The sequence below is a fragment of the Aspergillus udagawae genome (genome assembly GCF_001078395.1).
Source record: "Aspergillus udagawae IFM 46973 DNA, scaffold_9, whole genome shotgun sequence".
Classification (NCBI taxonomy): domain Eukaryota; kingdom Fungi; phylum Ascomycota; class Eurotiomycetes; order Eurotiales; family Aspergillaceae; genus Aspergillus; species Aspergillus udagawae.
The window spans coordinates 536,007-549,418 of NW_025091272.1; the positions used below are offsets into that span (position 1 = coordinate 536,007).

Sequence of the window (13,412 nt, forward strand, 5' to 3'; positions counted from 1 at the left end):
GAGGTCACGCAGGCTGTTTATATCATTGGGGGCATCTTTGGCTGGGCGCGCCCGCCCATGTTTGTACCAGACGCGCTAGTCCCATAAAGGCTTAGCTGTCTCCACTACCGTAAAGGTTTTCTTAATATCACGTGATCATCCCTCACCTGGATCGACGGCCGTGAAATTTCCTGCAAATGAGACACCACAGAGAGTCATGATGGTCTGTTTGGATCATGGACATCCAGATCCCTCTGGTGATATGGTCAGGGTACCGAGGTTCCAGTTGGTAGTTACGGTATAGGAAGGATCTCGAAGTTATATCGTCGATTGAAAAGAAGAGATTGGCTCTCATATTTACAGACTCTCCCTCAAGCAAAGTTTTCTGCAGAAACACGTTCATCAAAATATAGTTCAAACTTGTGTAATTATATATCGCCTCATAGCTTGTTTAATCTCCCACCAACACGCCAAGAAATGCCAGATCTCCTCATGTGCATACTTGACCTTGCGTTGATCACTTGAAGGATACCTCAGTTTGACAAGTCAGCTATCAATTAGAGACTGCTTGACAGTACGACCTTAGCTATTCCGTACCTGCAGCGTTTCAGTATGTTTTTGACCTTTGGGACGTTTCTCAATGCCAACTATCTCGATTGCGTATTAGTCACTCTCGCTACTTTAGAGATACCGCCAGACGGTCTAGCTTTCTCATTCACTAATTGATCCAGGTGTGGCTGTTGATTCAATTCTCCCTGATCAGAGTTACTTGACTTCAATTCGGTCGCATAGTGTATTCTACGCAGAACGGACATCTTCCATCGTGATCAGTGACTGTATGATTTTCACCTCTACGGTGCCAGAGATATTTATATAAGCCAGCCATTTCACTGAGCATTTGACCGGGATCTACCTCCCCATCGATCTTCTATTCCACAGACGAACCTCCATGACACTCGAGCTCGACTTTAGACACGAGTGAAGTTCTTAAGCGTAGACATCCGATCGAGAATGCACTAAGCTCATTATTCGTAAGTGGTTGATATGGAAGCTGGAAGCTTTGTTCCTGTACAGTTGGAAACTCCATTGAGTAAAGCGACAGCATGACTGATGGTAGTATAAAGACAACAAACGCGTAACCGCACCCCTTTGATATGCGTACAATTCCCCCCTTATGATTTGGCCAGCAACGCAGAGGCTTCTTCTTCCTTCCCTAACAGGCCCAAACTGCGAATCTGTTCTGCCTTAGGCGCATTCTCACGGGGGTGTGCGGCCTCGGCCTTGCGGTAGGCGGCCTGCATCTTCATCGTTCGGAGAGCCTATACGCCGGTCAGACCATCACACCAGTATTCGAATATCCCAGAACGAGCCGTCCATCGCAAATCGAACAGAAGAAGTCCCAGAGCAAAGGGCGTACCTCTTTCCGGTGGTGCAGGCATTCATAGTAATCCTCCAGAGCGGGCATGCACTTCTTCTTGCCGGCTTCACCCTCTCCAGCATTGACAACGTAGCATCCTAGAACCTCCTGCCAAAAACCGTAGCAGCGTGAGGGACCTGGACAATCACGGGAGTATTAGCCGGGGAGTCCGCATGGATGAAGTCGAGTGACGGTGACAGCCGAGTATCAACAATTGAGGCGACCCTGGAACGCAAAAGTCACAGGAAGAGTAAAACATACCGCCATTGAGACCGAAACCAGAGGCCATTGTGTCGCTGGGGGGCGTAAGAGTAGGACTTGGACTGCAGAGGACTGCGGATTGGAGCGGCGGAGGTGAGGATGCGACTGTGCCTTAGTCAAGCGTCGATTCGCCTGTTTCCGCCAGGTGGTCCGAGCGCCCCGCCTGTTGTCCCCGTTGACGTCTACGTTTTCGATTTGGGAGGCTTGAGAGTTATCGACAAGATTGTGACATGAGACGATATTTCATGGAGTCTGACTCGCGATGGCGATTTCTACAGCGATATCTCGTGCTCATGCGATTCTTCTAACAACGCAGCTTTGTGCCACTGGCAATGTCGTTCATCTGCCACTCCTCCACACCCAATTCCCCAGCTATTTACCCTTGGAGCGTCTCTTGCGAATCATCTTGACCTTTCTTCCAGAGAGCATAGAACCGCAGGCCTATACATCTGTGCTTCAAGAACTAGTGTCTGGTTCTTCGATCGAGCCTTCTGCAGGTGACGTCGATTTTTCTGCTGTCAAGGACCTTCCCGAGACTATTGCGAGAAAACGCGTTAGGAAGCTTCGTCTTCTGCCGCTGAGACACCCTGATGACGAGGATAGCGAGCCTTCCGACCTCTTGACTCAGTTCCTTATCCATCGGTCGCATCGCATAGATTCCGAGACCGGTCTTCAGCCACTCATCCTTGACCTTCTTCTGCCATTCTACCAATGCTCGTCCACTGTGCGCACATGGTTGATTTCTAGCATTCTACCGCTCCTCCGACTGAACTATGAGTACTACCCGAGTCAAGATGAGACCTTCTCCTTGAATACATTAGAGTCGATGGACGATGCCACCGCGATCAACGTTCTGCTCTCTATGACGAGTCCGAGAAACGACAAGATGGACATCGCGAGGAACCTCCGTGGGCTGGTGGGTGCGTGGATCTATGGCAGCAATCGCACGAAACGACGCAGGCTCAATGAGAACGCAAGTCAGAGTGCGATATCCCTCCCTCAGGACAGCCACCGCCCGAAGACGACAACTGGTGCTATATGGCAACAGGTAAATGAATGGTTGCTGTCGCATAGCTTGGTGGAGCATGATACTGCAGTCAACGCCTTTGTTCACTGGGATGGGCCTGAGGACGTGGACCTTGGAGGCTACGGAGAGGAGAATCAACAACCGACACAGGACGAATTGGCGGAAATGCGGACTCGATATGGCCAGTCAGGCTTTGCCGTTGTATACGCAAACCCTGATACGAGCAGTTCCTCTCTGGAGGACTCAATGCAGATTGTAACAAGGGTGGCTCAGTTACTCAACCTTCAAGACTCTCTGTTTGTTGTATGCAAGGATTCCGCGCTTCCTTCGGTGATGTTCGATGCGGGTGAGATTCCGTCCACATCAAGAGTCAGTTTGTTACAAAACGCCTTGTTGCTGAGTTCAAACCCGTTGACTCAACCGTCTGCTTCTTCGGTCTCATTCTTGAGCGCACTACTTCTCTCTTTGCAAGTGCTCCATGAATTGGGCGTTTCAATACCCTGCAGGCAAGCTGCAAACCTGTGCCTGCACAGCACCGAGGATATGCAACTTGCAGAGCTTCGCAGTACGGTCAGCTCGATTGCCAAGCAGGCCACTCCTGGTCGTGATTGGAAGAAGGTTCGTGAACAGCTGCTGTGGCTTCGCGACTGGCAGGCGAAACAGCCCGAACAGAACGTGGATCGTCCTTCCTGTCACGGACTGTTTTGGAAGGTCTCCCGGCATACTGTTGAAACAGAGGTGTTGAGAGCCTTGTTGGAAGCCAAAGGTAAGCCTCGAAGACTGCCAATTTCTCACTTGACATGTGCTGATTGACTCTAGAATATCACCTGGCCGTGGATATTTACACCAGGTCTGACCCGCCTCCTCTGGAGCCGGACCAGGTCGAAGAAGCGGTTCAAGACGCTATCTTTGCAGCCTATGACAACGCCAGCAACGGCAATAGGACGCGAGGGGGAATGAAGAGGGCTTATGAGATGTGAGTTTCGTGCGAGTCCTATCCAGATACTCAACTGACAGGCTCTGTTGCGGGTACCAGTCTACAAGCATTCCAACCACATTTCCCAACTTCCGTAACCTTGAAACAAATCCAGGCGCTCATAGCAGCAACTCACGCTCTGTCATTCTACTCTCTAACCCTGCAGCATGGCGTCCCCTTTCAGCCGGTCAGCATCCGAGTCCACCCCGATCCTCTCTCCTTGATTGAAAAGGTGCTCGATCAGAATCCCAAGAGCTACACAAAACTCGACGATCTACTTTCCATTGGACGGAATCTGGTCGAGGCCGGGCTGCCCACCGGTTCTTCCGAAGACCACGAATCACATTTCGGGGCCACTCCTACATCGCGGGAAGATGCGGTGGTTACAGCTGAGCGGCGCGTCATGTCTCTGGCCATTTCATCCGCCCTTTCCTCAAACGACTTTGGCACCGCATACTCTTACATCCTCACTCGTCTCACACCCCCTTCACTTTTACCTACCGCTTCGCCGCTCACAAATCCGAACGTCAAAGACGACATCTCCTGGCGCGCTGTGTACAACGCCGGCCGCTACCGCGCCCCCGTTTCTACCCCTGAGCCGTCCCTGCAAGCCCAAATCACCCAGCTTTCGCAGCGCATGGAGCTCCTCTCCCTGGCGCTCACTCTCGTTCCATATCCTGACCCACTCCCAGAGATTCTCGGCGCATGGCGTCGCTGCGACGAGGAGATGAACGTCCTCCGCGCCCAGGAAAGCGCAGAAGAAGAGATATGGGACGCCAAGGGCGACAGCCTCACGACCCTTCCCGGCGGCTTCGGCCCAACAGACACGGAACAGGACGCCTTTGACACCAAGCAGCAACACGCTCGACGCGTCCGCGCCCAACGGCACCGTTCCCACCTCGAAGACGCACCCATGGGCCTCTTCGAAGTCGCCCGGGGCGCCGCCCTCGCCCTGCAGAAGAACGCTTTCCCCCTACGCAGCGCTGCCTCGGCAGCCGCCTCGCCAGACGAAATGACACCGTCGTCGCGAGCGCGCGAATCCCACGAGGAATCAAGCCCGCAGTCGCAGGAGGGCCGAGTCCGCAAGAGAGACGTGGTCAGTAACATGGTGACTGGCGGGCTGGCAAGCGGGATCGGCTGGGTTCTCGGTGCGCAGCCTGTCAACCGATCGTAAATAAACCGTCTTCTTTCGTTTTCGCGTTCGCTTCAGCTCTCGGCTGAGCTTGTGATGTTTGCCCATGATGACATGGCGTTTGGTCCCGCGTCTGGCCCGGTTAGCGTTGAGACTTGAGATTGTCCTATGCATTTATCACGGTAGGAGAATACCTTACTCATATACATAGTTTTGCCTTTGGCAGTTAGAAATAATGAATGATCCATGTCCCGTCATCTCAAGACCATTCCCCCGGGCTCACAAACGAACCATCAAAATGTCAAATCCGTAAAAGTTAGGAAATACACACTACACAGCTCCCAGTCACGTTTACTTCATCTTACTAGAGTGCAGGAAATTCCGGAATATTACCTGGAAACCAGTGGAAATTTACGAAACTCCCGTTGCATTTTCTGGCATTGCAACATTGCGATCGCCATATAAATTCTGCCTGAGGCATTGTTGTTACATCGCTATCAAGGTAATGGAAATGTCGATGAGCTATTTGATCTGACCAGTATACTGTCACATCGGTAGAAGACGAATGAGATTTTTCACTATTGACTTGACGGCGCCAATGTACTTTCTCGTTGGAAGACAGGCATGGAACAAGAACATAAGGTAGATACTAAAAGCACACACAGATGCAGCTGCTCAAGAAGAATCAGGCTGAACCGACATTGAAACTCACAAAGAGGATCGAGTCCCAGCTATCCCGTTCGGCATCCATGTAAAAGCGCCAGCACTGCTGCCCGCCGGCAGATGTCTTCGAACTCTCCTCAAAATTTGAAGGAACATTGCGGAAGATAGGAATGGAAAGTTGGAAACCAAGAAGAATATAATTCAACTCCAGCTGTTCACCCAAAGGAATGACGTTGCAATAGCAGGTAATGAATGTCGTCATAATGCAAGATTCGTATGCTTTTTGACATCCTGGTCAATCAAGAAGGCCCAGCCACTTGTTAAGCGTTGAAGGAGAGACCGTAATATATGCAAGGGCATTATTGTGGATGAGATTAAGTCAATGCTGCGGTCGGTGGGTGGTGATTAGGGAATGAAACGGATCTAATGAATGCTGAAATCGGCAGAGAGTCCAGGACTGGGGGAATCAATCTTGCCAGCCCCAGACCTGCCGGACGAAGTTGGCCATATTGACCTTTTTATTTTTCATGTCTAGCATCCACGGATGTTCCAGCATCCGCCATGGTGTAGCTCTTCGTGGAGGTTCCTTTTCGAGACTAGGACAAGTTAACGCTGGCCCATTTGTTCATGGCAGGAGATACATACCAGCATTCAATAAAGTACTTGAAGTTATCGGACCAGCGAATACGGTTTTCGGGCTCATCTTTCAGCTTGGGAATGGGTTGGCGAACGATGTAGGTAAGGAGATCTATCAATCCGGCTCGTGGCTGCATCTCAGTGCCATCGGCAGGGAACGGGAAACGATGCTGGGCAACCTCCAGCAACGTCACACCAAGCGACCAAACGTCGGACGTAATGGTATAGGATTGGCCGGTGATTCGCTCAGGAGCCATGTAGTAAGATGTGCCGATGAATGTGTTGGCGTCTCCCTTGGTCCCGAATTCGCCGCTGACGCCAAAGTCACAGAGCTTCACTTGGCCGTTTCGACATAGGAGAATGTTGGAGGGTTTGATGTCTGATGGGTCAGCCGATTGCACGAATCACCTGAAAGAAGCGAGCTTACCTCGATGGATAATCTTTCTGCTATGTAGGTACGTCAAACCATTCAAGACGCCTTCGGCGATTTTGCCGAGTACTTTTTCTCCTGTTCGCCCTCCCAATTTCTTGACCTCCTTGTAAATGCTGTCCAGACTTCCTCCTTCGCAAAACTCCATCGCAATTGAGATTGTTCCCGTCGACTTGTCCATGAAAGCGCCGTAGTACCGGCAGATGTGCTCTGACGCACAGTCCTTGTTGAAGTTGAGTTCTCGAACGATCTGCTTCTTCACATCCGGGTTTGGGTCGGTTGTGATGATCTGGAAAAGTAATTGTATTGGTATGAAGAAATCTCACGTTTCAGGAATATGGTAAATACCTTCAGAGCAAAAACGGTCTTGCCGTCCTTGAGCTTGCACCGTGTAACGGCACCGCCAGCGCCCTCACCCAGACTACCCAGCTCGATAATCTTCTTTTGCTCACTCGCAGCCAGCCAACCTTCATCATCCAAATCATCAACATCCAGGGGCCTGCCCTTTTCCAGACTTAACTTATCTAAATCGGGAAGAAGTCCGTTGACGCTGTTATCGCGCTCCATCTGCACACCTCCCTCCCGGTCCGAGTATACCGAGCTGATCGCAGAGGAGGGATCCGGGGTGCCGCCGTGCGGTTGTCGGAGACCCATGGCGAACGAGAGGGCAGAGTAATTCGACGATGATGCGGATGCCGGACCGCTAGCTTTCCCATCCAGATACGTGAAACTGCTGGACCTCGAATGTCCGGTCGACTCGTTCAACCCCGTGGTCGCCAGAGGCGGAGGCGCCGGTCTGCCATTCGCCAGTCGGGGCACTTCCTGGGGGACCTCCGAGCTGCTGCCCATGGGGGTCGCGAGTCGCAGCTGAGGAGGAGCGGGACGGGTAGAAGGTCGCTGAGGTTGGGGAGCTTTGGGGGCAGCTGCTGCGACTGCTGGGACAACGGCATTCCCATCGACGGGTCTGCTGTTCGGTGATGGAGGGATGCCCAGCGTGAGTTTCGGAGGTCGAGGTCCGTTGCCGTTGCTGCGATTGCCAGGCACTGGTGGTCTGAGGAGAGGAACGGGCGAGGACGACATGGCGAGGTTGTTTTGCCTCTCCCCCGGCAAAAACAACTCGTTGGGATCAGCCAAGGTAGCCAGATCGGCGACGTTTGAGTTGGACACCTTGAATGGGAAGCTCGAGAACTAAGATGGATAAAAGAGGGTGGACGAAGCAGCACCGGGGTATTGAAAAGGTGGCCGTGGGGCCGAGATACACGCGGCGGATGAACAAAGGAGGGGTAAGAATAATAGCTATAACAGTAGTAGGCGTAAGATCAAAGAGACAACACAATAGATGACACCGATAGATCGGGATAAACGAACGTTGGTATTTCTCTTCTTTTGAACAGAATCAAAGAAAGAGACTGGATGAACGAAGGAGTTGATGAGGGTGGTGTGGGTGAGGATAGGATCGAAGGATGATGGGGATGGGCCAACAACGGTCGGGGAAGCGAAAGAATTATTGATTGATGACACGAAGAGCAGCTGACAGAGTGTCAGTCAGCTTGGATTGGCTGTTTGACGTTTGAACTGTCGAATATTTACCATCCACAGCTAGATGAGCGATATGACGCTTATATTATTATATCAATTACCTATGTTATACGCTGTTACTCGGTTCTATCACAATTCAATGCCAATCACAAGACACAGCCAACAGACACAATCGCGCTGGGGGATCGCATCGGTGGGACCAGTGTGTTTCGAAAGGCGCCTAGATAGTACCACTTCTATAAATATGCGAGCTCTACCTAATACTCCTACCGGCTATATCCAGATAGTTATAGTATCTAAATTTGTTCATCAGGATCACTAGATGGTGTCTTTCATTATTGGCATCGTCTTCAACTCCGTGACAATTTTTGATGCTGTTGCTGTTGTTGTGATGGTCTCGATGTGTTGTCCTCGGCCCCAGGCATCTAGGCATCCACGAAAAATCTTGTCAATGAAACTCCACATCATCTACCCGGATCTTCTGCTTGATGGCATCATACCCTGGATTGAAAATCTTAAACCTCTCGCTTATGAGTTCATATGCTGTCGACCATCGAATATCGACAGGTATCTTGCTCTGTACCGGCTGCAAGTGTGGAGAGGATGAGCCCTAGCCGAAGCAGCCAGTGTGGTCACCCATCGGTTTAACAACATCTCAGCCACCTTCCTTCCCCAATCTGGCGAATGTGGCGTCTCTACACCTATCCTATTCCGAGATGAGACATCCGAGTCCTCAAGTTGTGAGTGTTTCAGATTGTTAGTCTCCTTGTACTTAAAATACTCGGATTTGTGGCTTGTGAGGATGGGTCCTTGGTCCTGGATGGCTGTGCTGGCAGCAGTTGCTTGGGTCAGGCTCCACAACATTGAATCAACAAAAGCAGCGAGCAGCAAGTTGCAAGTTGCAAGTCTGCAAATGTGTATGGGCACTCGGTCAGGGTTTCTTCCTGCTGATTGAGAGACTTTGGTCTTTCACCTAGGATTCTCAGCGTTTTTACTCCGTAGTACTTGTCCGAATAGAGGAATTTCTCCCCATCAGGGTCTTCTGTTTCAACTGACGCACGTGCTGCTTCAGCTTCAACTTCAGCCTTGCGAGTTTATTCATCTAAAAAGCCACACCGGCAGTGGACTTGGATCTCCAATCTTGATCGCACAAGAGCTCAATCTACTTCTGACATCCCATCCATTAACATTCTTCATGATCAACGGCAAGCAGTGGAGGTGAGAATGACTACTCCGTATGTCATAATCCCTACTTCCGATACCCAGGCCCCACAGGGCCTAAAATAGCCACCGAGGTCATTGCATGCCGAGAATACACACAACATGGTCCATCTCTTCTTCTCTTAAGGAAACGATAAAGCGAAGTTTCACGAGTGTGAAGAAATAATGGCAATCCTCGGCAATTGTACAGATGTTATTGGATGATTCTACAGTACTACCTCATATTTATGCCAGCTACCTACTGTCCTGGTCGCTATTAGAGGGGTATATTCTCCAATTACTACATCATAGACGCGCGGCTCTGATGATCCTCGGTTGAGCCTTTGCAATCCCCACTACTCGAAGATCGTCCAGATACTTGCAAGAAAGGAATGGTCATGCGGAATATAGCGACTTCGTCATTGACTCGCTTGGGACATCTATTCATAATATTGTTATGCATAATCTGTTTGGCTCTAAAGAATGGAACTCAATGCCAGTACAAAATTTTGCAAGCTTCTCTAGACTGGTTCGGGAAGCAGAGAATGGTAGACTGCCCCTGTTGATCTGTGGACCAATGTCCCTGCTCATGTCCTACAAATACTTAGGATAGGCACAGACCGTATTGCTGTGTTCCCTGAAATACTCCGTGATTCAATGTGTCTCTGAGTGTCAATGAGTGACTAAAGAGTCTTCTGTTTATAGTATCGACGCCGTTGACCACTCTCCATAATCCATAACCCGTTTCTAATCAAAGCAACATTGGCTTGACTAGCGGACTAGATAGTGTACTCGGTAGTTTGCTTGCGGCTGACAGAAGGATGGACCAGACCCCTTTTCCATCAGATCCAGGCCTAAGGATTAGATAGTCTTGGTCGTGCTTATCATATCCTTTCGAACTTGGTGGATTAGCCGTAGGAACCAGGTACATCGCTTCGGAAAATAGAACATCGCTACGAAGTACATGCTCTGAATTCAGAGGAATTGGCTTTGACGCCTATCACCGGTTCACCTAGCAGTAAAAAGCTATAGTCTTGAATATGCTCGCTTTTAGTCAGGGGTAACCAGAGGAGCTATTCATTAACATCTTAGCCATGTCTCTCCTTTGTGGCTTGTCTTTCTAAGCCTAATGATTCTCTTTTTCTGCTCACAAGACCAAATAATACCAGTAGTACTGCTACCGTAGATAGATACCTGCCACTAAGCTTTAATTAAGCAATACAACAAGTGTGACTGTGGCGTCTCAAAAGGCCCTGGTCTCGAAGCTCTCGCTCAGACTTCAGTCAAGTCAGTGTTTTGTTAGTGGTATCCAGACGTGGTCCCTGGCAGGGGTGCATTTCACGGCCAATTTCTGGAAAAGGACATTGGGTCTGTGCATTGACTGGCATACTGCGTCACAGCATGTCAATGTAACGTGCATCAATTCAGGGCGATTACTGACTCACGAGGTCATCGTGCTTGATTTTAAGTTGACCCCAGTACTATTCTTAACAGACCCTTGGTTCCTGGACATGATCATCCCTTGAAGTGCTGGATCCGGACATGTTCAGATTCAGAGTTCCTAAAAATTCAGGAACCAGAATCATTCGGCTTGACTGTCTGTTGCCCGTCCCTGAGTGAGACCGCCAGATTGAATTGAAATCAAAATAAAGGACTTAGGGGCAGGTGGAGCACTGTGGCTCCACTAGGTCTCCGATCATTGGACACGCAGCGGGGTTGGAGAGCCACAGCGGGAAAACTAACGAGGCCTCTGAGTGGACCACGGATTCAGGAACGGCTAACGATGAATTCTGATTGGTACACAGCGGAAAAGTATGAAACAGGTACTCCCAAGTCCCAACGTTGTATCGCTTGGCAGATGAGATGGGTCGTTGCGGGTTCATTACTCTATCATTCCTGTCCTGTACCCATTATTGTAATGGAGAGTAGGTTGATGAAAGGTGTAGTCCGTAATGGGAAGAAACCTGACATTATTAGAATGCGATAGAAGGAGTGTACGGAGTAGAAAACGGCTGAATGCCGAGAAATACTACGTAAGTCGAAAGCCTCTTAACTTCGCTAGTTCCTAAGACTCAGGGGTTCAGGAACGACGATTGGACCGCTTTTTTTGGTCGGCGATACTCGAACAAGCAATGGAACTGCGGGATCAACACCACGCAGGGTCGCACTCATGGCCGACCAGCTAAGCACTAGGACACTGTCTTAGGCCGGCTGATGCAGTGATGCTATCCTCCACCAACCATAGGCCAGCCTCTGTCAATTCATCCCACGAGCGTACTTAGCGGTACCATGAGGATACAGTACATAATATGCGAGGATGAGCGAACTGGAATCCAAACACATTGTGTAATACTACATTTGCATTTCCTATCTCATACTGTTTACCTTCACTTCAATATAGATTATGGAGCAACCTTGGTATCCAGATGTACATCGCGACTTTGGCGCAATCCTCTAATCTTAGATTGCTAGTCAGGAGATTCATAATTCTGGCAATACTACTCCGTAATATTGATTGACTTAGATCTAGTGAAGCCGTTCCAATCTAGTGAATTATCGGAGGAAACTTACAGGCTGAATAGAGAACACTCCGTTACTGACTTACTGTACCTAGTTAGTACTGCAATAATAATAATAATAATAATAATATGGTGCTGGTGGTGCAGGCCCCCTCGCTCTCCACCCGCCACGGTCGAGTCTCGCTTTGCCTTTTTCCCCTGAGACGATCTCCAGGTTTAATCTCCCCGTTCATACAAAGGCCCCCAGCGCCCCCTCCGTCGTTCCCTCGTTCTTTTCTTCTTGTTTCTTTCTCTCAAGCCCAAGACTTTCTTCCTGCTTCAAGCATCAGTTCAACTTGACTTCGGTCGGCCACTCTTTCAAACCAAACCAACTACCCACACTCTCTTTAACCACGACATAAAATTGCCTTGACGGCTAATTCCAGTGACTTTTCCACATAAACCAACCAATCAACCAACCAATATTCAAGATGCGTTTCACTGCTGCTTCCATTGCTTTCTTCGCCGGCCTTGCCGCTGCTCTCCCCAACGGTGACGTCCAGACCGTCTACGAGACCCAGGATGTTACCATCACCTCCTGCGCTCCCACCGTCACCAACTGCCCTGCTCGTTCCACCTCCACCCCCCAGGGTGCTGACGCCGTGACCGCTACTTCCGCTGCCCACAGCACCGCTTCTGCTCCCGCTGAGACTCACTCCGCCCACAGCAGCAGCAGCGCCAGCAGCGTTCCCGTCATCCCTGCTCCCTCCAACACTGCTCCTGCCGCCTCCAGCGTCTCCGTCATTGCTGTGACCACCTGCGTGCCCACCGTCACCTACATCACCGTCCCTGTCGGTACTCCTAGCAGCTCTGCCGGTGCCGTTTCTCACACTTCCGTCCCCGTCATCCCCTCTGCTCACACCGGCAAGCCTACTCCTAGCGCTACGTAAGTTCTCATCTCACCAGATTCGTCGACTGAATATCCACTGACCAGTCACAGTCCTTCCTCTACTCCTCCTGGTGGTCTCGCCACTGGCGCTGGTAACACCCTCGGCGGCTCTTTCGTCTTCGCTGGTGCTGCCGCCGCTGCCGCTTTCTTCCTGGCTTAGAGCAGTTCACTTCTTGTCCATAGTGTGAACCCTGGTCACTCGAGGCTCCAGCACAGTGCTTCTGGATGAACTTGTCATGATGGAGTGACGGGTGTGTGTCAAATAGTTGGGCTTTCTTTTGGGAGAGTAGTTTATATCCTTGCTTATACATATCTTTTTCTTACATTGTATTCTCGACTTGTCAATATGATGATGTAACTTGAACCTATTTAATTGTAATGTTCATCGTCTGATTGCGTCTAGTATTACTTTAGAGAGAAAAGGCGATCATGCCTCATCTTGGGAATGATCGCATGGTTCGTAACGATGTACAGCAACTGCCGAGACACAAATAAGCGATCGCCCTCTTATGAGGCCGATGCAAGGCAGCTTAATCTTATTTACGCATTCATAAATCAATGACATGGAGGAATGTGCATGTAGCATCTCGAATACTTAAAAACACCACAAGTCACTTCTAGAAGGCTGAGTCAAAAGTGGGAGGCACAGAACACTAGGAGTGTTCTGTAGATGGACACCAGGCGATTCTCACTATTTTAATCCAT

The 13,412-nt window shown here is 50.0% G+C and overlaps 4 protein-coding genes across 4 annotated transcripts; 2 read left to right on the plus strand and 2 right to left on the minus strand.

Annotated features, from left to right (window-relative positions):
• Positions 1–1,151: 1,151 nt before the first annotated feature.
• Aud_010432 (uncharacterized protein) lies at positions 1,152–1,685 on the minus strand (the record flags this gene model as incomplete). Its single annotated transcript, XM_043295275.1, has 3 exons — positions 1,152–1,298; positions 1,397–1,533; positions 1,658–1,685. 3 exons carry the CDS (start codon positions 1,683–1,685, stop codon positions 1,152–1,154), a joined length of 312 nt encoding a protein of 103 aa, XP_043151210.1.
• Positions 1,686–1,919: 234 nt separating this feature from the next.
• On the plus strand, positions 1,920–4,834 carry Aud_010433 (secretory pathway Sec39 family protein; the record flags this gene model as incomplete). Its single annotated transcript, XM_043295276.1, has 3 exons — positions 1,920–3,450; positions 3,504–3,660; positions 3,721–4,834. The coding sequence occupies 3 exons, from the start codon at positions 1,920–1,922 to the stop codon at positions 4,832–4,834; spliced, it is 2,802 nt and encodes a 933-aa protein (XP_043151211.1).
• A 1,087-nt stretch (positions 4,835–5,921) lies between these two features.
• On the minus strand, positions 5,922–7,601 carry Aud_010434 (dual-specificity mitogen-activated protein kinase kinase; the record flags this gene model as incomplete). The annotated part of the gene is made up of 4 exons (XM_043295277.1): positions 5,922–6,051; positions 6,101–6,470; positions 6,519–6,810; positions 6,870–7,601. 4 exons carry the CDS (start codon positions 7,599–7,601, stop codon positions 5,922–5,924), a joined length of 1,524 nt encoding a protein of 507 aa, XP_043151212.1.
• A 4,648-nt stretch (positions 7,602–12,249) lies between these two features.
• Aud_010435 (GPI anchored serine-rich protein) lies at positions 12,250–12,867 on the plus strand (the record flags this gene model as incomplete). Its single annotated transcript, XM_043295278.1, has 2 exons — positions 12,250–12,704; positions 12,759–12,867. 2 exons carry the CDS (start codon positions 12,250–12,252, stop codon positions 12,865–12,867), a joined length of 564 nt encoding a protein of 187 aa, XP_043151213.1.
• Between the last annotated feature and the right edge of the window lie 545 nt (positions 12,868–13,412).